Consider the following 26,961-nt stretch of genomic DNA (forward strand, 5'->3'; position numbering starts at 1 on the left):
AAGATAAGAACTAAACTTCCTGGAACATAACTAGGTTAAAGTTCACACCTGATTTTATCTTGGTTTCCTAAGAAAACAAGGCTTGTGTATCATGCTGTATACCTGTCTGTATGTTCCTTCCTTCCCTCATTAGTATTGCACCTCTTGAAAATTTTCAAGAACCTATGAAATAGTTTAAGTGTTGCATAAATAGCAAGTTTCTCCCACACTCTAGGTACAGAGGAAAGACCCAGATTAGCACCTATGCTGAAGGGCAGGCTGTGTTACGGTATGAACTATTTAGTTAATTTCATTTGGTCCATCAGTAGAGAAATACAATTCACATACCAGCAAGCCCATATGTAGCCCAGAAGCAGCCACAGTGTGTGCTGCCTCTTTTCCAGCCAATATTCGGGAGATACTGAAAGGAGCTGAGCATATTGCAGGTGGGAGCTGGGTATCACAGACAATGTGCGGAATATAGATGGGATTACAGCATGTTCTTGGGTACACGTTCTGAACTTCTTGCTGTAAAACTTGTAGTATCTTAGTTTCTTTATAAGGCTTTGAAGCATCTTCTGTTTCAAATGGCATTTAAAGAACCCCAATATCAGATCAATGTAAATGGGATGTTGTCCCATATACATGAAAGAGATATCAGCAAAGTTTTATGTTTGCCAAAAATATAATGGTGACATACCTATTAGAAAGACTATGAGCCTATGTATATCAGAGTTATTTATGGAAGAAGCCAAGTATCAGTTGGTAGAGCAGTTAAAAAAATACTCAGGAGATCATCATGAGTGTGACAAGATCTTGTAGCTGTCATTCTTGGATAAGCAATTCCCCTCCCCAATCTTATAAAAGAATATTATATTATTTCATAACTATATTATGAAATATAGTAATTTTATAATTTTTATATATTATTAAAATAATTTACATGCATAATATAGTTATGAAATCAAACAACTTTTACAAACATATTGCATGTAATTTATAAAAAGTAGCTGACTGTAAGTTGTTACAAAATGCTTAGTTTAAAGTGTATCTATATTAGATAGACTTAATTTTTATTTTATCTTTCCTCCTACTACTTTTTCTTTCACTTTTTTTTTATCAAAGGTGATGGTATATCTCAACCTGTTTTCAGTATATTATCTGTTCTTTTATTTTCCTTATATTTTCTTCTTCTCACCTTCTCTACATTCCTACCCTGTCTAGTCTTTTGTATTTTTAAATGTATCAATCTTTGTCTGGTTTTTTGGCTCAGTTTTTCTTTCTCTTTTCACATGTACAGTTACTTACTTGCAGACTAAAACTATTTAAATGTGTCCTTACACTCTCTACATTCTAAATATTTCTTTTCCTACAAAAAAAACCTACACTGCCAAATCTCTGGTGCCTTCCTTAGCTTGTCACTTGCAGTCTGTATTTAGTAGCTAAATCTCATTGATACAGTATGGAGTACATTAGGGGAGATCTGTAGTCAAAGATGACTTTTGCTTGTCCAGCAAATACACAGTTAATAGCTGGGATAATTTATGACTATAGAGCCAAATACTGCCTTGCCTTGTATTCTTTACACCTGTAGAAAATTACTTTGAAGTCAGTGTGAAACAGTACCATTATAAGTAGGTTTAATTTTATTTTCATTTTGCACTCACTTTATTCTGTGCAGGACTACAGAATATGTACAAAATCTACATATATTTTCTTGACATTTGTGAGTTTGAAGAAAAGCAGCCAAATACACGAATCCATGTTAAGTATGGAGAGCACAAGCCACAGAGAGGTTCTAAGTGGTTCAGAAAAAGTATTTTTCTGATCATAGTTTTTTTTGTGGCCTGCAATGTTTTAGAATATTTTTTTTCAGCAGAAGAAATAATAATGAAAAACTTTACCTTCAAAATGACAAAGGGATGCAAATGCTTATCTTTATTAAAAAAAAAAAAAGGTAGAATTATGTGGCTATTTCTAAGTATGGAGAGTTGCTAATACATTGTCCCTCACATTGATCATATCAGTATAGAATAGTACTCAGTCCCTTGGAGAGTGGGGGTGGGGAAACTTTATTTCAGGATTAAAGAATTTCAGGTGTAGAAATGTATGTAACAGTTATAGAGACATCGTTGTGTCCTTGTCATCCTGTTTGCTGTAACTCTGACAGTCTCTCACGCTTGTATACATTATGGTAGTATCACTCTGAAGTCCTAGTTGGGCACCAGCATTTAAATAATTAGAAATAATTAGCCATGGGGTTCTGTACCCAGGGAGAAAAAAAAAAAAAATTATCAAGGATTTGGGGGATTGGGAGGGTTAAGAGACCAGTTCTGATTGCCAGTCAGCAAATCTCAGTTAAGAGCAGAGCAGTCTCTTGTGCCACAGTTATTGTTGGCAGTATGTCTAACTGCCACTTATGTATGTGTTAATTAAATGGTTCTTATCAATTTTAATATGCTGTTTCAGAAGTAAACTAATACTTGCTTTGAATAAGGGTAGGTTAGCATATATATTGAATTTATTGATTTTTGCAAAGGATGGACTGGGCAAAGTTAAAACTGCAGTCCATCAGCATGCTATATGTTGTGAAACGAAATACAGATTATCCACTACTACTTAAATGTTGTCAATCTTTTATTATCCTTCTAAAAGAAAAGTATTAGAAACTGAAATCCTTAAAAGATTTTTTTTCTCTCTCTCCTTCTCTCTCTGATTTATTTACTAACTAAACAAAGTTATATTTTCAGTCATCATTTATGATAACTGAATCTAAAGACAGAAACATCTCACAAACATTTAGTGAATAGTACATGATTGCCTGTGACTACAAGGCTGAAGATCTGCTGGACACTCTCTGCCCCTGATGTAGTGTGCTTAGAGTCTCTAAAGCAGTGAATCCGTATACTAGGAAATAAGGCAAAAAATTAAATACACTTTGTGATCAGGACTAGGTGGCACCCATCTGGGCACTGGAAGGTGGAGGGAGCGTGTGTCATTGTTTCCTTTTCCTTTCTTGCAGATTTTCTTCTAAGAATTTTTTGAGCGCAGGCTCTGATGTTTCTCTTAAATCTTAGAGAGTCCAAACTCGCAAAAGAGAAATTTATCAGTTCTTCTGTGTTTGGAAAAAACATTTAAATCCATGATGAACTTATGACGGCCATTGCTTTACCACTTTCAGAGCCTATCTGACTCTTTTGCAATTAAGATATTATGTAGCAAGTGCTTTCCTTCTCGAGGGAATTTATTGTCATATCCTCCCCTGGTGACTGTCCTTGGAGGAAAGAACAAGCAAAGTGTCTTTCTCTTCCAGTGACATAATGGTCCAGTGACGTAAGAACTGTTGGGATTTCCTGTATAAATCCACAGGAATGCTAAGGAGAGGTTTGCTTGAATGTATTTTTCCCAGAAAATCCCCTTTGTAAATACTGACTTTTAAGTCTTTGAGACTGTCCATACAAAAGAGTTGGGCAGTCACCAAGCAGCTTAGGAGTTTTACATTAAAAACCAGATACTGTTCCCCAGTGGACTTGGGTCTGTGAAGATAAAGCATGTTACGACACCTGAGAGTTTACATTTGGCAGTATCTCTAGGGGCTGAACCTAAGCTGTCTTATCTCCTCCTTTACAGCTGTTTAGGTATTTCTGCTTTGATTGATCTGAGAAATAGGGCTCCTTGCTTGACAATGGAGGTGCTGTATAATATCAGTCCCTCTTGTGTTCACTCCGGGTCTGATTCTGAAAGATTCGTGGCTTTCTCCAGTTTGACTTTTCCCATGGGCTGGAAATTCCAGGTGCCAGTAATAGTGTTTCCTGAAAACGAAGGCAGACCCTGCCTTGGAGAATCTAACCAGACTTCTCTCTTGACTTGCAAAGCCAGTAAATAAAGCCAGGTGTGGAAGTAGAATCATTCCATTCAAGTTTCAACAAGCTGCTAGCGCAAAGTATTTTCATTTCTTAGTCCCTTTCCTACACTTTGGAAGCACCAACTGTCCTGCACATTTAGAAACCTGCTAAAGATTTTGGAACTTTTGTTTGCATAAAACCTCCTGACCTCAAGTAAAGGTGCAAACAAAAAGCTGTACAAATTTAAGACTCCCTTCACTCGCAAAAACAAAAGGCAATACACCTTTAACACTGGTTTGTCAAGCACTTAAATGTGAACAGCTGCAAGAATTTTGATTGCTTCTGTGTTGCCAATATGATTTGTAACATTGCCTAGTTCACCTCCTTTTTTTCCCTTTATAAATTAGATCTTAGTATATTACTTTAACAATACTTGCATCATTGTTGGCATTGGTACAGCAGCCTGATTTGGAGGTTTTGTTTGGTCTGTTTGTTTCTCTTTACTGTAAGTTCTAGATTTTCATAGCTGAACCTTATGTTCATGCAAGGGGGCTTTTTTAAGCTGCTTAATTTTCTTCTCATTTTAGAAGCTATAGAAGGCAACGCTGTATTTTGCTTAAAGCCCAGAAAATCTCTGATCTCCCAAATAAAACGTTCCTGAAATAGAGGGGGCTACCTTGAGCAGGCTTCTCCATCATTAGTAGGCATACTCATTTGCCCTTTTGCTAATCAAAAACTCCCTAGTCTTACTTCTACTGACCTAATCCCTATCCCACCTGTAACAATGCCAATAACTCTCAGAAAAAAAAAATAAAAAAAATTTCCAAACTCATACAGATTGCTTCATTTCTAATGCTTGGACAAGAAAAGTCAGCCCTCCCAAATAAACTACCCATTTTATGTTCTTTCAGACTGCCCTTGTCCTAAGACCATACCCTCCCAGGGAACAATTATTACTGCACCCAGTTCTTTCAGCATATAGATGGTGATCTTGAATACAGCAATGGTCTGCTTGATATGCAGACAAAACACAGTTGAACAGTGTCTGCTTCCTCCTTTGACAAAATGCACAAAATTCTACAGTGGTCAGAGGGACAGGACTACTGTTCAGCTGGTTCTGTGGCTTCACATCTGTACTGAAAATGACTACACGTGGAGTATATTTTGTTCAGTGGATATTATGTGTTGCTAGAACTCCTGACCCACTGGGAAAGCCTATGTAGCTATGATGGTGAGACACCTGATAAATCAGGGAGTGTCATTATCACCTTTGTTTAATGCCACCTATAATAAATACACAGACTCTTGCTCAGTAAGAGAATTAGTGGCAATTTCTTGTAGCCTTCTTCTATTTGCCTGCTAACTGTAAATTATTAATTCCTGTCCTTTAAGGAGTAATTTCCCTCTTCCATTCCAACATATGGTTTACATACAATTTCTAGTACCATAAAATTTTAAGTTATAGGATGAATTACAAGAATCTAGTGCAATATAAGGGCAGGAAGAAATAGATCAAAATCTCTAATGTTAATATATATAGATATGTTACGAACATGTCAGAGACAATGGATAACAGGGATGAAGAGGAAGTTATGTTGCAGATTGTATCAAAAAATTGTCCAAAGATTGTCTTTTTTTAAAGAAACAGTGTTAAATAATAAACTTGTTACATAACATGTGATGAGCAAAGATATATGAATTTTTGGGTGCAAAACATGAATGACACAACTGATATTTTTAAAAAGTGCTTATGACTTAAATGGCAGAAGAACTTTCAGTGTTTACACAAATATTGGTGAAGTTGCAGTGACCCTGTAGACTGTTATGGTTTGAGCAATCGAGTTCTTCATGGACAGAAAATTAAGATAACAAGGTGGTTTTTGGGTTTCTTAATTTTGCCATCTTTTGGAACTTTGGTATTTTAGTAGAATAATGCAGTGAAGTGATTCTAGCACATAGATAAAGTAGGGCTATGGGAATAAGTAACTGAAGTAATGGTCAATATGTAGATTAAAGTTTATTCTATTGTTTGAATCTGTTAGCATTAAAATAAAGCAAGCATGCAAGTCGAGATACAGAAATAGATCTATAAAAAGTACCAGTTATGTATGTTTACAGTAAAGCATGACACTAAGAAAAGACTTACTGCAATGAGCAGACAACTTCAAATTAGGCTCTACGGTGTCACCATTAACAGTCTGCAAAAATAGCCCAACAGTTTACACAGCTGATCAGGGCACTGTTAGTGGAGCTTAACAGCTTTGTGGGCTTTGTACATTTCCTAGGAAAAAAAACAACTGTTTTTTCAAGGATAATAGAAAAGAAGGTCTTGAAGAGGTTTTAGTTTTGAACAGTTGAAGCAGGCCACAGGGAATAAGAAACTTTCCTGTTCTCATTTTACAGCTGGAGAAATGAGGCACAAAATATTTAATTGACTTGCCTAGGATCACACACAACAGTTGTATTAAGACTAGTAAATAAATCCAGGTAATCTTAGTCTTTTTAAAAATTCTTTATGGCTTCAATGAATTTCTTTCAGCTAGGTGAAGCATCAAGACTGTTTAAGAGAGGAAAAATAGAGCTGACATTTCAATAATGAAGTAATCAAGCTTCTTTTCCCTTTGTTTTTGATTTGGAATTACTTTTGGTGGAGATGTAATTATAAATTCTTAAGTTTCACTTGATAAATACCTAGATTGTACATGTTAAGGACTTCTGTATTAAGAATCCTGAAGTCTCTGCTTGTATCCAGTAGGCGCTTCTTGGAAAGTTATTTTGTCTCTTTGAATGAGACTTTGATTAATTAAAATTTGATTTGCTGCGTTCCAGTAATGTGGAATAATGTCCTGATTCAACAGGTTACTAAAACCCATAATTTCATGTACTTAAGAATAGATATACACTTAAGTTGTCTTTTGAAATGTTTGAATTGTTTGGTTCATTTGTCTGAATATTAGCAGCTTTGATTACTATGTTAAAATGTTTTCTTTCATCTTTCATGTCTCTTTTTCAATTCTGTCTGAAAAAAATCAGTATATTTAGCAGACATTGACAGACCATTTTAATTTAAGCACTACAATTTCAGTAAATATGTGAGAAGCCTGGTATGTCTTAATTTCTAACCAAAATTACAGTCCTTACTGTGTTCAGATCTATGTCTCTGCATAATCATTTAGATTTTGAACTGTTTTGGAATTGTTAAAATATAAAGTAGCTTAAAAATTACATCACATTTTTCTTTTCCCAGACATCTTTTTTAATCCCTAAATTTGAAATATTTGAATCCTGAGTTAAAAATAATTCCCATGTGTTCCTTTCATGATGCAACAGTAAGTTTCAGTCTATTCAGAAGTAGATTTTGTGTTCAATTTCCAAGGCATTGGAACTCTATAGTAAAACTGCATAACGTGAATTAAAGTTAAATTACGATTCTTTCCTTCAGAAAGATCAATTTAAGTTCTTGCAATAGCTGATATGCTTTTGGCATCTTTCACTGTAGTGTAGATTTTATTTTTTGAATTATGGTGGGAAGACTTTATTCTCTGAACTGTAGAGGTGTGGAAAAGGAATAATGCAACTTCAAACAAGCAGGAAATCTGACTAATACCTAAGGGGAATAGTAGAGTCCTGATGCAGTGCTAGCTCAATTCACTAAGCTTGAACCCTTTTCAGCGTAGACAATTCAGCTGTTACGTATTAGAGAAAGCAATTTTAACAGTAAGAATTAGAGGAAGCTTTTGGATTATAATTGTAATTGGGGTAATTTTGTAAAATTCATTAGCAAGATGATCTCATTTGTACAAATGTAAAATGTATCACTCATAAAATTCTGTCAGGTTTCCATTGACCCAGGTGCTTATAATGTGTTAATTTACATCAGAGAAACAGCAGTGTGTGGAAATTGGGCAGCAGATAGGATTTAGTTATTTTTCATTAGCACTTGGACTTTGATAAAGGGGAACAGAAAAGAGCTGCTTGACCTTTCAATGCTTAAATTATTAAAGAGCAAATAGATTTGAGGTCTAGATGCTTGCAAATCTGATTTATCTTGTGGAGTAAGGATGAAAAGACATTTTGAGTTTGAAATTGCTCCAGTCAACTTAGTTCTTTCTTTAATGTATCTGAAGATGAATAGATGGCAGGCATTTAAAATGCAATATACAAGGAGTAGTGCATGTAGTATAACTAACATGAATTTGCCCAAGGAAAAGGAGCATTTTAATGACAGATTTGTTTCTAAAATATCTACAATCTTTAGCTTTAATCATGGAGTGAAAAATGAAAAGAATCCTCATTTCCACCAGTACTGAAACAGGTCATATTACCTTCTCTGGTCTGACGTCCCTCTTACATTCAGTCCTGCTGCAATAAAAAAGGTAACAATACTCTCCTGAAGGCAACAGCCGAATAACTTAGTTTACTGTCCATCATGCTTTAGTGAAACTGAGGGATTCTTACCTTTGCTGTGGTATTAGGCAAGTGTATCCAGCTTCACTACCTTGCAAAAATAGATGTTTACATGACCTTCTACTGTTTTTCCAATGCTCCATTTAAATTTGCAAATGGTATTTATTGTAGATTCACTGTAAATTAGTAGTTTGAAGAGCACGTAGCTTGGAATCCCAGTTCTAAGCAACTGTGTTTTGTTCTAGAAAATTAACTGCTAAAATCATGTCAAACATTGATTTGGAAGAGAAAAAACAAGATTGTTATGACAGTGATTAATTTTTCAGCTTAGATATTTCATGGCTAGTTTTTACAGATCAGTTCTCATAGGATCAAAGAAAGGTTGCCATGTATTGACCTTCATTTACTACTCAGCATGGAATTAATCAAGTAATGAAAATCTTTCTGCTAGATGTGTGAACTTTGTTGTACAGAGCTGCAAAATGTACAGACAGTGGTCTTCAAGTGGGCCCTCAAGGCATTTGTTTGTCTCCTTGGCTGTACCAAATTTTAATTATACATGGATAGATTTCTGCGTGGGGTTCAGCATCAGATTTAAACGTCTAACTTTAGGTGTTCACTTGTAGATGTCTACATGCGAGCTGAGTATTTAGTTATTATAGGCAGTGGAGCCAAAAAGCAATTAAGTTGACCCAAAAGTAGATACCTCCTGGCTGGTCAGGTCTTCAAGATCTGTTGCCTGTACTGACTAGCTCTCCAGTGACTGCAATGGGAGTTTACAGATGTATAGACATCTTCATGAAAACACTTGAATTTAAGTGTCTTAACATTAAACTATATCTCCACCATGGTGAAAGTCTAAATTAGGCAGAAGAAGAGGTATTAAGCATTCTCAGTGTTAACTTTCTGGGCATTGTTTGTGAGCACAGGAAGTGCAGCATCTCCTCCTGGAGGTGCTACATCTTAAAAACATAGTGAACAGGGTCTGTTGCACGTGATCAGTAGACCTGGTAAAAAAACAGTAAGATAGCCAAGAGAATTGGCGTTCTTCTGCCTCTTGGTGATATTCAGCTAGGAAGGCTCTGCAGACCTAGCATTGTGCCGTCATAGAATTATGAAGTCATAGAATGGTTTGGGTTGGAAGGGACCTTTAAAGATCATCTAGTCCACACCCCCTGCCATGGGCAGGGGCATCTTTCACTAGATCAGGTTGCTCAAAGCCCAACTTGACCTTGAACAGTTCCAATGATGGAGCGTCATTCAATCACACAGCATTACCTAAATGTGCAAAGGCAGATTGAGTGCATAAGCAGTATGTTAGTCTGGTTGTGCACCGAGTTGGTAAGGCTCCAGAGAGTACAAGAGCTGGAGAGGCCCATGGCAGTGCTCAAACCAGCTTGAATTGAGTCTAGCAGAGCCCCAGCAGGTGCAGGAGCTCGCTGGCTATGAGCTGGCTTGATGACTGCAAGAAGTCAGCTCTTATTTCTAAATCAGATTTGCCTTCAGAAGGGGAGTAACCATAGCTGTGCAGTGATATGACTGAGGCAATAAGCCCTGTTGGGTACAGACCTGCAGAGGCCCAGCCCAAGTGACCCTGTACTTTGGGCAGTCTTCTGTAAACATTATCATCTACCTACAGATGATGGAGTGGGAACAACATGTCAGAAGACTGTGTGGATATTTCATCTTTAAGAAACATACCCTACTCAAAGATTGCTTCTTTTTATGAATTATCAATTTGAAATACCATAAATTGTTACTAGATGTAGATGATTGCCCAGGGAGGTGGTAGAGTCACCCTCCCTGGAGGTATTCAAGGAGCGTGTGGATGTTGCATTGTGGGATCTGGCTTGATGGGCATGGTGCTGTGTGGTGTTGGGTGGGTTGGTTTTTGGTGTGTTGTGGTTTTTTGTTGTTTTTTTTTTTTTTTAGGTTGGACTTGATGATCTTGCAGGTCTTTTCCAACCTTAGTGATTCTGTGATTCTGTGATTCTGTATGATGTGCAAAAATGTGGCCAAATTGCTGCTTTAACATCAGTTACCTATGCTGACTTGCTTACCGGAATTCAAGATTCTGGGAGACAAATAATGATTAAGAATCACTGGTCCCCAGTGAAGCAATAAACTTGCAAGCCAGTCCTCTTCAGAGACATGGACTTCCCACTTCACAAGTTTGAAAGCACTGACTCAGGCTTTTACAGCAACTGCAAGGGTATAATGATTATACTGTTTGCATACGCAGCAGAAATCACAATTTCTTTGTTCCTACTTGGATGCCTGTACCACCTTTACAGTGGAGAGGGATGGACTGTAGGTCCCAGTACAGCAAAGAATGCAAGTGGAAACTGAATTGCTTTGCAGAATGCAGAAACACTTAAAAACGTGGTTATCTCTAAGATGTGTAAAAGTACTTTGCTGCGTGAGAATAACTTCCATCAAGAAGTGTTTTATTCTTGCTCAGTAACAGTCAATATGCCACCGAAATTTTAAAAGACTGTAATTTACTCTATGTGTGCTTTTATAAATAGTTAGAAATAGTTATAATATCAACAGTTAAGCAAATGCTATTCCCTGTCTCTTTGTAATTTTTTTCTTCATTTTTATCTTACTCCTCATTTCATTTTGTTTAGACAGGTTAGAGGATGGAATCTATAGCTTTATACTTACTTGTGTGAACAAAATAATAACTTAATTCTACATTTTAGCACTAATCAAGAAAGCTTTTTCTGCAGAACAGTTCAAACAAGAAAGTGTTCTGTGCATTTGCTATATGGAAAGCTGTGGTATGTACGTTTTTCCAAAACAAAATGAATTTATTTGAAAGCATGAATCTGTTCCACAAATTTGTACACCTGAATATCAAAATGACATTTTCCTCCTGTGTCCTTTGCTTTTAACAATTTTTTTTTTTCCATAAATACTGGTATGCTGTTATGGTTTCTGAATGAGCTCACTGCCCGAGTCTTCAAATAACCCATATGTTTCTTTTGTTCTTTCTTTTCTACACTCTTAGTGTCTATCAAATAGTTGTTGAAGAAGAACGCCCACGGAGGACCAAAAAGACAACTGAAATCCTGAAGTGCTACCCAGTGCCCATTCATTTCCAGAATGCCTCACTTTTGAATTCCCAGTACTACTTTGCTGCAGAGTTTCCAGCCAATGGTTTACAAGCTGCGCAGCCTTTTACTATTGGTGATAACAAAACCTACAGTGGTTTCTGGAACACTCCTCTTCTTCCTCATAAGAGCTACAGCATCTATTTTCAAGCTGCTAGCAGAGCCAATGGGGTAAGTCTTACGACAGGTGTGGTTTTATACAGTATTTGTGTGTAAACAGATGATTGGCACCAACTAGCAAGATGTCCAATTTCGTTGCTAATGAGAAAATGAAGTAACCATGAAATTTAACACACTGAGTTTAAAAAATAACAGTTTTCCTAACACAATATTGCTTAGCGATTAAAGGTTCAATGGAAGAGGATGGGAAAACAAAACATTTTGTCAGTAGTGAGTAGGCAAGTACCATTCTGTCCTATTATCTAAAAGCTGTCCGATGAGTGTGTTTGGCGTTTTTTCCTTCTTTTTTTGTTTTTGTTTTCATGTTTTGAAGAGAAGAGTGTTGTGATTTTGTTAAGTTTAAGCCAAACTTGATTGTGGATTTTAGCACATCTGTCTTGGCCTGTCCGATCCCGTTACCTTAGTTTGTAACGTCTTGAACTCCCATTTTCTCTTTTGGTTGCCCTGACTGAATTGGAAACCACTTTTTTCCCCCTTTCTGCAAACAGTAAAAGAAAATTTAGTAGATGGAACTGAAATGAAAAGTGTGTAAAAAGGTCTTTGCGGATCATGTTTCATAGGGCTAATTCTTCCTGGAATTGTTTTTCATTTCCTGGACAGAACTACCCAGAGCCCTTCAATTCTTGATAAGCTTTGGCTGTCTGTGCTGACAGCGTGGAAATGTGTTCTGCCAGAAACCATAATGGTCCCTCTTTCACAGTGCACTGACAGTGCAGAAATGTGAAACACCATTGATTGTTTTTTCTTTCTAAAATTGTCTAGCATGATGCCTCAAACTATACTATCTGTAAGAAGAAGAAAAATCTCCCAAGGTCATTAAGTTGCCAGAGGAAAAAAGCTGAACACTTGCCTGTGCTTTTGTGAATCTTTCACATGTTTTCTACTTTTAGAGGAATCTTAAGTGAAATGTTTATGTAGCATACCCAAGCAGTGTTTGTCCGTATTATGAAAGCACATCGGAGTTGCTTAATAAACAGTTAAATATGTGATGAGGCACATTAAATGAACACTTCTCTGACATTTTATCAGTACTTTTAAGAATAGAATCATGGATGACTTTTCTTTGCTTAGAAACACAAGATGTGACCTTTTTCCTCTTTATTTGACACAGGAAACCAAAATTGACTGCGTCAGGGTAGCCACAAAAGGTATGTTCATATTATGTCATGTATTCTGTATTTCAGCCTGCTGACCTTTCCCTCACATGGTCTTTGCAAACTTCCAGAAGTGTTTATATTGCTAAAAGGCATCATTAAACCTATTAGAGAATTTTAAATTATTCATTTGCATCTCTAGCTGATATAAGGAATTTGTTTGTTTGTTTGTTTTTACTAATAAAGATATTACTCATTTTTAGTTGTCTACTTAGACACAGGATTTTTTAAATCTATTCTGTGGGTTTTTATATGATCTCACAATAAACATTTTGGACTTCTTGATATATGGTAGAATGGGAAAATTGCCAATTGCAGAGTGCATACTAGCTGCTTACACATCTGTAGTGAAAAATTACCCTGTACTCGTAAGCAATTATCTTATTTTAATTGCTTTATAGAAGAAAAGTGGGGAAATCATGTTCTTTGTTTTCATCGTACATATCAGCTATATTTATTGGACTGTCAGCACACGATACTGCCATTTGTGAGACAAGTTTGTGTAATTGAGACAGTGCTAGCTATAGGTTTGATCCCCAAACAGGAGAAGATAAACATGCTGCTGATGTATTTAACTTGGGAGGCTAGGATCTGTCTGTGATTATCTTTGTAGTCTCACCTTCTATTACCTATAGCTGGTGACAACTTCAAAGCCTAAAAAAAAAGTGATGGGATAGTATGATTATTTGGAGATTTTAGTAGAGGAAAAGGAAAGAAAGTACTGCTGTGAGTAGGAACAGGTAATACTACCTTGTGGTTTGGACACCTGGTAAGAGTATGAAACAAAAACTACTTCATCCCTGTACCAATATTCTTTGCAGGAGTTCATGCATGTCTCGTTGTGACTATCCCTCATGTAACTGATTCCACCACCACCACCACTAAATCTAAATAGGATGGATGAGAGTCTCATTACTTAGAAGTAACAGAAACGTTAGCATACAGTTGCCTCTGTTGAAAAGCTGGATCCTCCCTAATGTGACAAATACAGTTTTTATGGCTCTTTGAACTGGTTCCTGGTTGTTTTTTTTCCAAACCAAAGGAAGTCATTTTAATTCTAATTTACTAACTGACTGCTTACTAAACCATAGAAAACTTTCAAATGTCTAAGCTAAAACCCAATAAAATATAAATGAGAGATTAATTCCAGATTCAAGTGGAATCCAGTTGTTGTTTTCCGGTAGCCTCAGTGATACCAGGAGTGGACTACATTACCTCAGAAATCATAATAGATGATTAGAGGAATGGATTTTAAATCATTTGAAGATTTGTATTCCTAATCACTAATGGATGTTCAACTATTTCAATTACTTGACTGACTGAAAAATCTTACTCTTTCATTTGTGAAGCGAGGGTAACTTTACGGATCGGAATAGCTCCCATAGCAACAAGCTACTTTGAGCTAACCCATTCGGCAGCAGAGATGTGAGAAATACAGCTTTTATTTTAAACAAATCTCCATACATTTCTTCGTAATACCTTTGTGAAGCCTGTAAAATAATGTGAGGGGTTGTTGTAAGGACTTTGAAACCAGAGTTGTCCGCAATTGCATTTGTAATCCCTACTGCAAATCTTTCTTGGGGGTCTTCTGTAAAGCACTTATTTCCATGCTTATAAACTGAATCTCTGTATTATATTTTTAAACTACATTAATTTTTAAAAATAAACTGGAGACCATAGCATATTTTAGTATGATATTAATCGTACCTGTCTGTACAGGTTTTTTGCCTTTAGATCTAACAGAGATACTTGAGAGAAAAACAGACTTCTGTGCCCTCTTTGGACTTCCCACATCTGGACTAGAAAAAATCGCAAAAATGCTTAATGTCTGTAGGGCAGAAGTCACCGCGCTTGCAGTGGGGCAAGACAGAGAATTGTACTCTCCCGTTCACCTCCCCTTCTATCCACACCCCCCCAAACAGCTTAGTAGTACTAACATTCACATTGCCTGTACCCCAGGAAACAAAGGCTGCTCTGACCGTTGTGCCTGATCTTTTACAGACACACACAATTTTCCATTGAGTTTTATGACTACAGTATAGCTACTAGACAGTAAGCTACTTAAGCTCTGTCATGTGCATGTTGTGACCATCTATTTATTACAGTGCTTCTTACAAATAAGGTTGCGAATGCTCTCCATTACAACATCTAGTTCTCATGTACTAATATAATTTCTGGAATGTTTGTATTCTGGGTTTCTGTTATCTTTAAAAGTTCAAGTTTGGTGGTTTCTAAAGCTAAAAGGAAGTGCTGTAGGCCATTCATGTATAAAACTGGTGCAATCTTCTTTTAAATTAAGGTCTGATCCTGAAAATACATACAGCCTTGTGTAAGCCATTGGAGTTAGTAGACATACGCTAGAATTTCAAACGTATATGGGAAACCATGTGCTTTTAGGCCCTAATCAAGTCATTTTTGTACCTGATTTTGAGGACAAAGAATAATGTCACTGATTACGTTGCAACTATTCTGTCTTAAAGTAGACATGTAAGTATTTTACTGGGTAAAGGCCTGTGCCATAAAATATACCCTGTAAAACAAACATGACAGTGCAGCCATTGCCTGCTTGTTTCTTGATTCCATGACTGCAGAAAGCTTCTGCAATTCCATTCCTGTGGAGTTCGAGGATTGCACCAACGGCAGCCCCTCCTGGGATCCAGGTCACCCAAGGCAACCTCCAGGCTGCTCCACTGAGCCAGCTGAGCTTGGCAAAGCCACCTCATTGTCTGTATTAAGGGCATTGTAGTTAGCCTGTTTGAAGTCTGCCCTCAGGACCAATATGGGAGTTCAGAACCTGACATGAGCCTAGCTATATCATCTGCCAGCTGTATTTCCATTAGTTATCCCAACTCCAGATAATCTAAAAGTTGTGGTGCCCTTGAGACCTTCTTAAGATCATTGAGAATCTGTTTTACCACTGAGTTTTGCAGTGTTCATTTCATGGCCCACTGTATGCTTTTGTATTTTTTGTTAAAATAAATGAGTAAGTTTAATATAGAGAGCTTTCTTGCCCCCAGATCCAGCAGAACCCTTGAGTAGGTACTTCACTTTTCAGTCCAGTTGATGTCAACAGGAATAATGCATGTGCTTACTGTCAAGCATGTGCTCAACTGGCACACACTAAACTCTGTTGCTGGATCAGAGCCAAAGTGCACTGGATAGCCTATTACCATATTGACAGGCTTCTTGTTAGAAAAGTACAGGCTAACTCTAGAAAAGTACAGCCTAACTCTAGTGGGTCAAATGCACGTGTAGGGTCTGTAGCTGGATAATACTTTCTCTTTCCATCAAGTATATTTTAAACAACCTCAATTTGTAATATTTTAAAAAATGCTCTTGTTTTATCATTACATTTTTACAAACGAAACCTCTGTTAAATGTGTTCTTTTAGAGATCATATAAAAATCCTGATTGCAATGACTGTAAGTGTAATTTAGGATCAGAATATTGAGTTTCGTAGAGCTGAAAGTTCTCCTCCTGCTTCTGCTGAAGTCAAAGGGAAGCTTTGCCACTGACTTCGCTAGGAGAAGGATCAGACAGCATATTCTTGTGATGCAGAGTCTTCTGATCTTAGTTTTCTGTAGAGAAAGGCTTCTAGGACCTCTGTGACTATTTGGTGTATATACAAATGTGGAGTCTGCAGGGTTTCCACTCCCATTATTTTTGACAAGATAATTAAACAAACAAACAAACAAAAATCAGGAAGAGATTTTTGTACCACTGCTAATAAAGGTTGTCATATTTTGCTTGAAATATGGCTTTCATATACCTACTCTTCAAGCTAAACGACTGTAAAATCTCAGCAGACAAAGTTGAAAACATTCCAAAACTCCTCCAAGTTTATTGCTATGAACTTTGTGGTGTTTTGTGATTTATATTAAGACTATATTTCCTGATATGACTTACAAAACTGTCTGGATAAAAACATCTTGGTTATCTCCTAGGATTCCAGTTCTCAAGAGGGAAACATTATTGTTCTAATTTTGCAATACTGGAAGCCTTTCATTAATTATGAGAGAGAAAAGGATATTATAATATTTTAAATCCAACAGCAACAGTACTCTAGCATATACTATCAACACTGCATTTCAGTGTTGCAGAGGGATATTTCAAAATATTATGCAGCAGCAGTTTTGAGTTTAATTGTCTGCAGATGGTAGATGATCTATTTTCCTCACTCGCTGCCACATTTCTAATAGCACCCAGGCTGTTCTATGTAAATGAGTGATCTTTCATATAATTTTGTCCTTAATTTTCCAATATTTTTTCTTTGCATCATTCTCCAGCTGCATCATGTTGGATCTGACCTTTTAATTTTTTTTATATTCCTTAATATATATGTATCATAGTGTGCTTAACCATTTAGAGGCAATCACAGAACTGCTGGCAAACAAAGAAATACGAGATTTTATTAATGTGAGCCATGGTAACAGTTATCTATACCAGTCAGTGATTGTTACAGCTCCAACAGAAAAGTCTGAATACTTCAGGCACACAAACAGTTGAGGTTTTTTGGCTTTTTCTTGTCTTAGTGGCAAAACGTGAACTTGAAACTCGAACCTCAAATGGTTACATACATACCTAACTAAAAGCGTGCCAACTCTCAGTGGTCATTCTCTGTATGCTGGAAATAAAGTATATGTGTAGAGCGTGCATTTTCAGAACAAAGACCCAAGTGGGTACAAGAAAAATGAATCTTAGCTAGGTCGAAAATATTTGACATGAAAATTATCTTAAAAAAGAATTATAGGAAAATTGAAATAGGAAAACAAAAAGTGAAACTAGTTCAGCTTACTTGGAGACATTAATACTGGAGTAATCTGAATAAGCAGTTAACTTTCACTTAGAGAGCCCAGTGCTGTGACTAGCAGAGCCAAAGAGTCTCCAGTTTCCTTAAATGTATTATAGGTAAATAATGTGCTTTGAGTCCTCTTCCTGAATGAAAGTCACATATGAAAGCTTATTAATTTGCAGAATAACCAAACTAACAACTGAAGATGAAAAGGAACTTGTGGGAGTTTTTCCGGTTTTATTTGTAAGAAGTTCAGACAATAAACGATTGACCAAAATTCTTCTTGCTGGCCTAGCTTCAGTCTGGCTTTTTTTTCCCTCATGCATGCTGACCTGGAAATCTTCCTTTGCCTTAGCTGCGATAATCGTGACTCAGCTTACAACACCATACATTCGCATCGCCCCTGCTGCAGGCGACGACCAGCTAACAGGTCAGATGTTCAAGTATAGACAAGTCATCATGCCCATTTTGTCTCATTTTCTTTGGCTCCTTTTCCCTGACGGTTTCTTCATTCTCTGCTCATAAATAGTTTTCTATGTTAACAGTTTCTTTTTGTTTATACATTTTTCTTCAGCTCTCTTGAATTAAGTTGTGTGCTTGGCACCAAAACTTAGATATGCATCCCTGTACGTACAACTCCGCTGCATGTGCCCATTGTGTGTGTGATCTGTGGAATGTTCCTTCAAGCCTGATGTTGTAAAGAGATCTAGTCTTGCTCCATCTGTAAATTAAATGACAGTTTGAATAGAGATATATATCTGTGTACCTGTTTATTTTTTTCTGTGTTATTAGATCAAGACACGAGAATTTCTAAATAATTTAGGCTCAAGAGTTGCATGTGTAAGTTAGGACAAAGATCTTGTATTAATGGATTAAGTTTTTTTACTGCAGAATGTTGGGAAGATCATATTTTCTGGCAACATGTCAATATGCAAAAAAATGGAATAAATAAATAAAATTGATTCCTTTTTAATTATGTCATACATGAGTTCTAGGATTAAAACAAAATAACCTAGCATGTGACATATGAGAATGAACAAGACTGTAAGGTTTTTCAATCTGATTGTCAAAGTAAACTCAGTACGCAAGTGAGCCAATTATTAGGCTGTGTGTCTTGAAGGCTGGTTCAGAATGTACCAGGAAATCTTTATGAACATGGGGAAATTATTCATTTTGTTAGAAAATAAACACATGCATAAAGCTTTTAAGGGATTTGGAAACCTTTTTATTTTCAAACAGAAGCAAAGAGCATTAAAAACTCTAGAATCTAAGGTGAGTTTGATGGAATATGTAACAGGGGAAGTTAGACCTAGTCCATCAGCATTTAGCATATGATAAAATCATTGCCTTTTTCAAGAATACTGGGATAATTACTTGGGAAGCATGTATATGTTGCTATCAGGGTGTCTAAGAAACAAGGAGGAGTTCATATGCTTAGTATCTGGATATTGTTATAGTCAATAAGAGACAGTTAAATGATTCAACTTAAGATAAGTGGATTAGTGATATGTCTGCTATAGCTTTTAATTCTGGGGTTATAATAATAAAGCTGTGTTATCCATAATGCTCAAGATGCCATGTCAATCAAGACAAAATTGTTGCATGTGTATTTCTGTTATGTAACATACGAACTAACCAGAATAACATATTTAGATTATGCCGGGAAGTACTAGCTTGTTCTTGTTAGTGCTGCTTGTCAGAAGCTCTGTCCACATGTATTTTTATAGCTCAATTATTTTTTTACTTGAGAATACAAATAAAGCTTTAAAGAGACAAAGAGCATCTCTTCCATATCCTTGAACTTCAACAAATTTTTACTTCTTCATCACAGGATTCAAATAAGCTTATATATTTTTCCATATGGAGAATTAAATGTTTTTCTTCTGTTACTTCGGTTTTTATTTGTTTTAATGCAAAACTGGGTAGCTACAGGAAACATTGGAGATATGCCTGTTCCACAAGAGGGGGATGGCTGTAGTAGTTAACAATGAGAGAACAGAGATACAGCTAGCATAGGACAGCCAGCAAAGTATTTATTTGGTTGCTTTGTCACTGGTGGCTCATAGCATTGGCGCTCTGTGGTTGTCTGTCAGATATGTGACTTCTATTTCCTTTTCTGAAAACCAAAATAAATCTGTTCTACCAGAAACTATTTTTTATAGTGAAAGAGAAAGTATCAAATGATACCTGCAAACAGCATTTATGGCTATCTGTAAAATGTATTAAAAAGCCTCTGAAATCCCCTCATCATTTTCGCAACCCCTTCTCGTGCTTGAAAGACTGTGTGATCAAAAGGAAAGAAGCATCTTCCTCCTCAGTTGCCACAACGCAATAGGGAGTGAAAAAACCTCACCCAGCCCATGTGGATGGTCCCATGACAGCAACAGAAATTCATGTTTTGCTACAGAGACATACTCTGTAGGGATCTCTTAGGCAGACTTTTTGACTTTTGGGTGGGACAGCAATAATGGCATCCACAGTATCCATGAGGAACCCAAAGATTTTCTTAAAGGAGATTTACAGGAGTTGGACTGGACATGAGAAGGCAGGAAATGATGCACATTCTCCCCACACTTTTATCCTACAGATTCCCAGACTATGGAAAGGATCTACATGTAAAAGGATTTCTTTATGTGGAAATCAGGACTGTTGCTAACTGTAGTTACCACAAGCCCTACAGCTGTAACTTAAATAATGTTACTTAGCATTCTCTGTTCAATGCCTTTTCCTCCCTTCTTTGCTCAGCACCATAGTAATTACATTTGAGATCAAGAAACTATATTGTCTTTTAGCATTTGAGGAGGTACATAACCAGCAGTAGGAAAGCCAGGCTTGGGATTTTCTTTTTTTCAGGTGGGAAGTTGATGCTTCTTGCATAATGAAAATACAAAATCTTGGCTGCATTCCTGAATATTGTTACCAATTTTGAAAGGTCTTCCTCTTTAGAAAGATCGTGATGTTACAGCTCAGCTTTCAAGCCAACTCTACTTGCACTCATTTCCTCCACCCTCATCATCAACTCATCCTGGCCCTTACTGGTACAGTTTATAAACAATGCATTATTAGTTCCTCTTTGTCCTTCCTTTCTCCTTCCTTTTCATATAAAAATAAGATGACTTCCATTTATAGGATTACCTGCTATTTGCCCTAAATATCTTGACAGCCACTCCTTGCTTCAGTACTCTTTTGTAGCCTGTAGCAAAGGGAACTCTTCCTTGTAGTTGCACTTAATACCTACAATGTATTTGTCCTTAAGTTATAGTATAATATAATTATAGTATAATATAACATACTGTAAAGGCAACTGTGTGATTTTGATTCTTACAAGCCAAAGTAGGCAAATTAGTGTTAGTATTGGTGAATACGTTATTATCACTGATTCAATAACTTACTAACTAAGGAATTCAAATTTGGGGGATAGTGTTTAGCTGTCAGTGTTAACCTTACAAAAAGTAACTAACTTGAAATACTCCAACAGATAGGGAGAATATCTAACTATCTAACATCTGTCAGCCAGGACAAGAGACTATGTATACATGACGCATAATAGTCGTCATGATACCATCCCCATGTTTTCATAAACAAATACAGTTTAACAGTATAGTTGAAATCATGTAGAAGGTTAACAAAAACTTTTTACATACATAAGCAACTATGTGATCTTGACTTTAAAGTTGAATAACAAATCCATGTTTTTGAGAAAGCCTGAAAGCATTGGCAGTTTGCTTCACTATTTTGTAAGAGACACTTCATATAATAGGTTTAAATTGGCCATATTTGGTATTCACTTGGCCCTCATCTATTTTGTTCTGTCTGCATTCTGATAAAATAGCATGCTTGGAATTATGATTAGAGTGTTCATTCTTTCAGGCACTTCTTAATTGTTGAAATATGTCTGAGCTACTTATATTTAAATTAAAGTATTTCCATTTGTGATTTAGCAGAGCAGCCACTGCTTTACTGGATATTATTAAGACTGATTTCCATAGAACGCCCTTTTTACTACCCATTGTTAATTACACAAGCAGCTGGAAGGGAGAGTTCTGTATTGTACACTCTTCATAGATTAAATTTTTGGTACAAATCATATACAACAAGGTATGTCAGAAGTTTTGTAGAATAACTGATACTTAGTAATTGGGAAGAATTTTTAAAAAAAGATAATGACAATCTTAAATGATTTTTACCCTGCATACCTTAAGGTCTAGATGAGCAGCATATTTTACAACCATGTTAAAAGCAGTCATAAAATAATCCCAGTGGGTTTCTCCTCCCTTATGAAGTTAGCAGCATAATAAAATATACAGATTTCTTCAGATGTGTATTCAATATGTAGCAAGATTTATTACTATAGTCTGGGTCAGATTCTGTTCTCAGCCATTCCACTGTAAAAGTGAAAAAAATCGACTGAAATCATTGATTGATTAAATTGCAACTTCATTGAATTTTTTTTATGTCAAGGGATTTACTCCAGATTTATACTGCATTACTGAAAAACCAGTTTGTTTATTAACACAAAAACCAACAGCATGAATTTGAGAAGAACTGTTTTCCTGTTTATCTAGTTTGTTGCAAAGAAATTGAATAATTTGTTTATCAGTGTTTGTGGTTTGTCCTTTACAATATAATGCATTTGATGTATAGCAGCACAGGCTGGACAGACATTCACATTGATTTTTTTCCACCTGAACCATGTAGCTTTGATTTGGATGTATTCTGGCATGTTGAAACTTGAAGTGCTATTTTGGGTAATGGAGAACCCATGATTTCCTAGTTGAGACTACAGTGCTGTCTGTAATAACAAAGCTATGTGCAGATATGTCTGCAGGTTGAATACACCATCTTAGGAGTTTATTGTGCTCTTGATACTTCTGAACAGCATTTACATCAGTGGGAGTTGTGTATAGTTATTCAGGGGAGAGTGAGCACCTATGTGGTGTAATGTCAAAGCCATATTATGATGCCGTTGTGAGGCCAAGTGACAAGGAAAGCAGAGTGAGAATGGATCTGACTCTCCAAAATGAAATTCTAAGCCTGTTTTTACATGATGACCCCAGCATTTGTTGTACCAATTGTTCAAGGATTCTGGGTCCTCTCACTCAGCTGGGCAGAATGCAAAGGAAGAGGAAATCTTCCTACTTTCTTCAGCACCAGCTGAATGCACTTCAATGGGCTGGAGCGTCACTTGTGATTTATTGCCCATTTTTCTTCTTTTATGTGTTATATTTGTCATTTTTGCAGTGACAGTTTCATCTATAAAACAGTATAGTTACAAGAAAATGTTAAAAGGATACAGGAGTGCCATGGGAGCTACTGTTTCCTTTTCTCCTTTTTTTTTTTTTTCCTAGTACATTACAGAATCAAATGTCAGGTTTTCTGTTTTTAAGACAGTGCAGCCAGAGCATCTAGGATTTTAAACATAAGTACATTTTCCACAGAGCACCTGAAGAAGAGCTGAAGTTAAACAATTAGACAAAGAGGGCCTAAAAATAATACTGATAACAATTCACAAATGCTGAAATAACCCATAATATAAATACAAGCCCTTTCCAGGTGTAGGCAATAGAGAACCTGAGCTGATTAGAAGTCAGTTACCAACGTGATTCTGTTAACGATATTAAGTACTCCATGTTTTACAATAACAAGAATTCCTACAAGGTTTTCTAAAATGGGTTAGCAGCCTTAGTTCTCAATGTGTTCAAGTCATTACAGAAAAGTTGGAGGCTCTGATCAGGGGTTCAGGACCTCCTCCCATTCAGCTCCTCTTACTCTGAACAGGTTGGGCTGGGGACAGTGGGACCTTTGCAACTGTCCTGCGTAAATAGGAGAGTAGGGAGGATAAACTGCAGAGGGTCATACCAGCATTTCTGCTCCAGCCATTGATGCTTACGGTTGGCCAAGGGGATATGGGTTCATCAGCTGCCCTGGCACTGTATCACCAGAGCCAGTGGTGTTACAGACCTGAGACAGGAACAGCTGGAGAAGATCCCATGACCTAGAAGAAAGTATCAATCTTCCCCTACCCTTTAGGAAGGACAAGTAGCCTAATTAGGTATGTTTTGCACCTGTTTGTCTTCTGTTCAGAGGAGTTAAAAAGTTGGTTACCACAGAGTTAATAGTCAGATGTTGGAGGGGCTGTGTTACAACCCTCAAGTACACAACTTACTTGGAAATTTGAGTGTTCCAGTCCATAGCTGAGAGGATACGAGTCCAAGTGTCAGTGTCAAGTATCTCTTTCATGAAGAGAGTGAAACAAAATTTAACTTAAACCACTAAAGATGAGTCTGTCCGGTTCATCCTAGCTTAAAAAATAATCTCTTTGCTCAGTAATGTTTCATCTTAATACGACAATATCTGTGAGGCTGTTTGAGGTTGGATTGGGGGGAGGGTACTTTCCTTAGTCTCATTACAGAGAATGGAAACATAAAACCCAGTCATGAAAATAACAATATGAATGAAGAGACCAGGATAAATTCTTAACAAACTGAAGGAATCTCTGCCATCTGTTTAGTACTGGTCAGTATCACATCTAATACAAAATATTTCAAGATCAGCAATCTACAGAGAAGCAGAATATATAATACAAAGCAAAAATACCAGTAGGTAATTTTTAGGTTATATGGTGGACATATGATAGGACATATGGTTATATGTCATATAGTATGTTATTTCATTTCTGTATTCAAAAAATAAGCCTCTAATTTTTACATTCAAAGCAGAATGTTTTGCATGTACCACAATGAAAAATTAAGGAGAGACAAGGGAAGAGAGAGAAACTCAAGAGATATAATTAGTAACTAAAAAAACCCTGTGAATGTCACTGTTTCCCATCTGTAGTTATTGACTGTATTCATAAAATGCTAAGCAATTAGAATTTTAATTAGAAAGAAAATGTGCGGCCAGTTCTCGGTAAAATAACCTGTAGTTCTTAGGAACTGCAAATCTGGTGTTTGTGTCACTGGAGAGTTTAACAAATGTGTAATGCAATATTACATGGATTACCTCTGTATTAATGTGTAGGTGAACGTTAAAATATATTATGGTTAAACGGAGTAGTGCAGCGAAGAGGAGAGAAATACTGTCGACTTTAATCAAAAGACACAGAACATACTACCTTTGGCAAAATAACATTTCAGCAATTCACTCAGTTTAGATTCTTTGAAATAACTGAAATCTTAATAAATATCTAAGCTGCATTTGTCTGCTTGGAGTAATAACACTATGCTAGCCATGACTGTAGTTATTGCTGGTTTTTTAACACCTGCTTCTCCAGACATTATATTAAAAATATCCTTTTCTGCAGTAATGGGAGTTTGACTGCAAGAGACCATGATTTTAGAGTTCTGGGAAAGGCATTCAAGGATATGTGTGCATTTTCAAGTCTTTATTTTTCCAAAACTGAAAAAACTTCATTTCCTTCTCTTCATCCGATTTTCTGTTATTGCTGACCACTAAGAATTTTTTGTGTAAATAGAAAACTCCCATGCAAATGAAAGTTGAGACACAGTTCTGCATAAAAGTGAGAGGAAGTTGCTGTCTCACATGGTTTCAAGCTGACAAGAGGGGAAATACAGTAGTTTCAGGTTCTGTTTCATCTTCTGAGCTTACATTGGAAACACAAAGGGAAACAGAGGAAAAATGGTAAATTGTCATTGGTCAGACGCAAAGTATTCATTAAACCTTTTTGAAGCAAAATGGTTATATTTTGCATTTTTCAGTGTGCTATCATTGAATTAGACAGTTTCTGGTTATCAGTAAATGTGTCGATAATTAAAAGTGATATGAAAAGAACTGACAAGAAAAATGGCTATTTGAAGGCATTCTTAACCAAATAGGACAGATGGAGATTTTTCTGTAACCCCTAAAATCTACAGGAAATAGATGAAATATGAAATGTAAATCAGTGATAACCATTCTTGTCCCTATATTAGAATCTTGGTTCATCTAACATTCCTTCAGTTTGGACAAGTTTTTTATTGGCAATACTGTAAACGCTTCTGGCACAAAGACAGATTTAGAATTCTGTGATATTACTTTTTGTTTCTTGTGCTGATTCTCCTTTCCAGTTCCTCTAACCAATCTTCCTGCCCCAAAACAGTGTTGATAGTGTTAAAAAAAACGTTTTACATCTTTTTTCCTGCTTTTTATAAATTTATCGCAAATATATTTTTACATTTCTGCGTGCATCATTGTGTGTATAATTCCATTTATCTTTGCGTAGAATGAGCTATGTTATGCTTTCCTCCAAGAAAATAGGTAGGTAGTGAGTAATGATAAGTAAATTCTGAGATTGTGATTGTTTTTGAAGGATTTCTGAAGAACCCTTCATAAGGGATACAATGGGGAGGGAGGCTGGTAGTGGAAATCACCAGGAATGTCAGCCTCATCTATGAGCCAGTAGCATCACAGGCCAAAAAATGCATGGATGTGCAGACCTACCACTGGGATTCCTATACTACATTGTCCTGCCCTGCCCCACCACCCCACCCCCCATTCCTCCTAATGGCAAAGTAACCAGGTCTTCCCTGACTTTCCATTTGGAACTGGTTATTAGTGATCCTGTAGTTAAGTCCTCAGTGGCAGCAAGATCGGAAAACAGTACCTCACTCCACTACTTCCTACCCATAGCTTCAGGTTACTCATTTCCCGTGCTGGATGTGATCCCTTGCATTCATGGATGGAAAATAAAACAGTTGTGTTTGTCCATGCCAAGAGCATCTAGTTGTGTAGCTGAGTTTCACCCTGCGTAGGTCAGCTCCAGAAACATGACTCTGATCTGACTTGACATCTTCCCTGCCTGGTGGAGGCCAACCGAGTACTAGCAAAACTACATTTTACCTCCCGTGAAGAGCGCAGAGTCCTCTTCAGGCGTCAAATCCACACCTTTCCTGTTTGTAGAAGATAGTTGAAATAAACTTTCAGGGATGTCTGATATTTCTTGACACTTTTCAGATAGTGTCAGTAGTCGATCTGGTGTTGAAAGCATGAGAGTCAACCAGAGGTCTCCTTCAGCAACAGGTGAAATTCAAATGTCCTTGGTGAGGGTGACGATAAATTATCCACTGCCTTTATAGGAGTGGCTAGAACGTGGTGCTGACTTGCTTAGAAAATGCATTATGTATGGACAGGATCAGTCTGGACTGACTGCTTTCACTTCCTTAGAGCTAATTTGAGAGTCGCTTTTCTACCCTGAGTACTGTTGGCTTGAGGTTATGTAGAGAACCATAAAATCAAATGTTTTGGAGCTAGAAACTCCCCTTGTTGTACATTATACATCTAGGACTTCTTGTTCACAGAAGTCAGATTTATAAGATGCTGTTGCACTTCCATTGGCTGCAAGTGGGACCTCTTTCACACAGCATCAGCTGGTAACCGTATCTACATTTCAAAGTACTGAGACACCTGCAGTTGCAACCCTCTGCAAGTATATTCTCATTGCTCCTCAGTCAACCTTCTTGATCAGAAATTTGCATCTCATGGAGTCACAT

The 26,961-nt window shown here is 36.7% G+C and overlaps 1 protein-coding gene across 1 annotated transcript in view; it reads left to right on the forward strand.

Annotated features, from left to right (window-relative positions):
• Window positions 1-26,961, forward strand: part of PTPRM (protein tyrosine phosphatase receptor type M) — a 481,477-nt gene that overhangs the window by 286,580 nt on the left and 167,936 nt on the right. Inside the window, exons 12-14 of the mRNA XM_059815570.1 lie at window positions 11,245-11,518; window positions 12,639-12,675; window positions 17,829-17,903. Of these exons, the coding sequence (XP_059671553.1) occupies window positions 11,245-11,518; window positions 12,639-12,675; window positions 17,829-17,903 (386 nt within the window). The remainder of the gene's footprint in view (window positions 1-11,244; window positions 11,519-12,638; window positions 12,676-17,828; window positions 17,904-26,961) is intronic.

Source organism: Gavia stellata, chromosome 3 (assembly GCF_030936135.1).
Source record: "Gavia stellata isolate bGavSte3 chromosome 3, bGavSte3.hap2, whole genome shotgun sequence".
Classification (NCBI taxonomy): domain Eukaryota; kingdom Metazoa; phylum Chordata; class Aves; order Gaviiformes; family Gaviidae; genus Gavia; species Gavia stellata.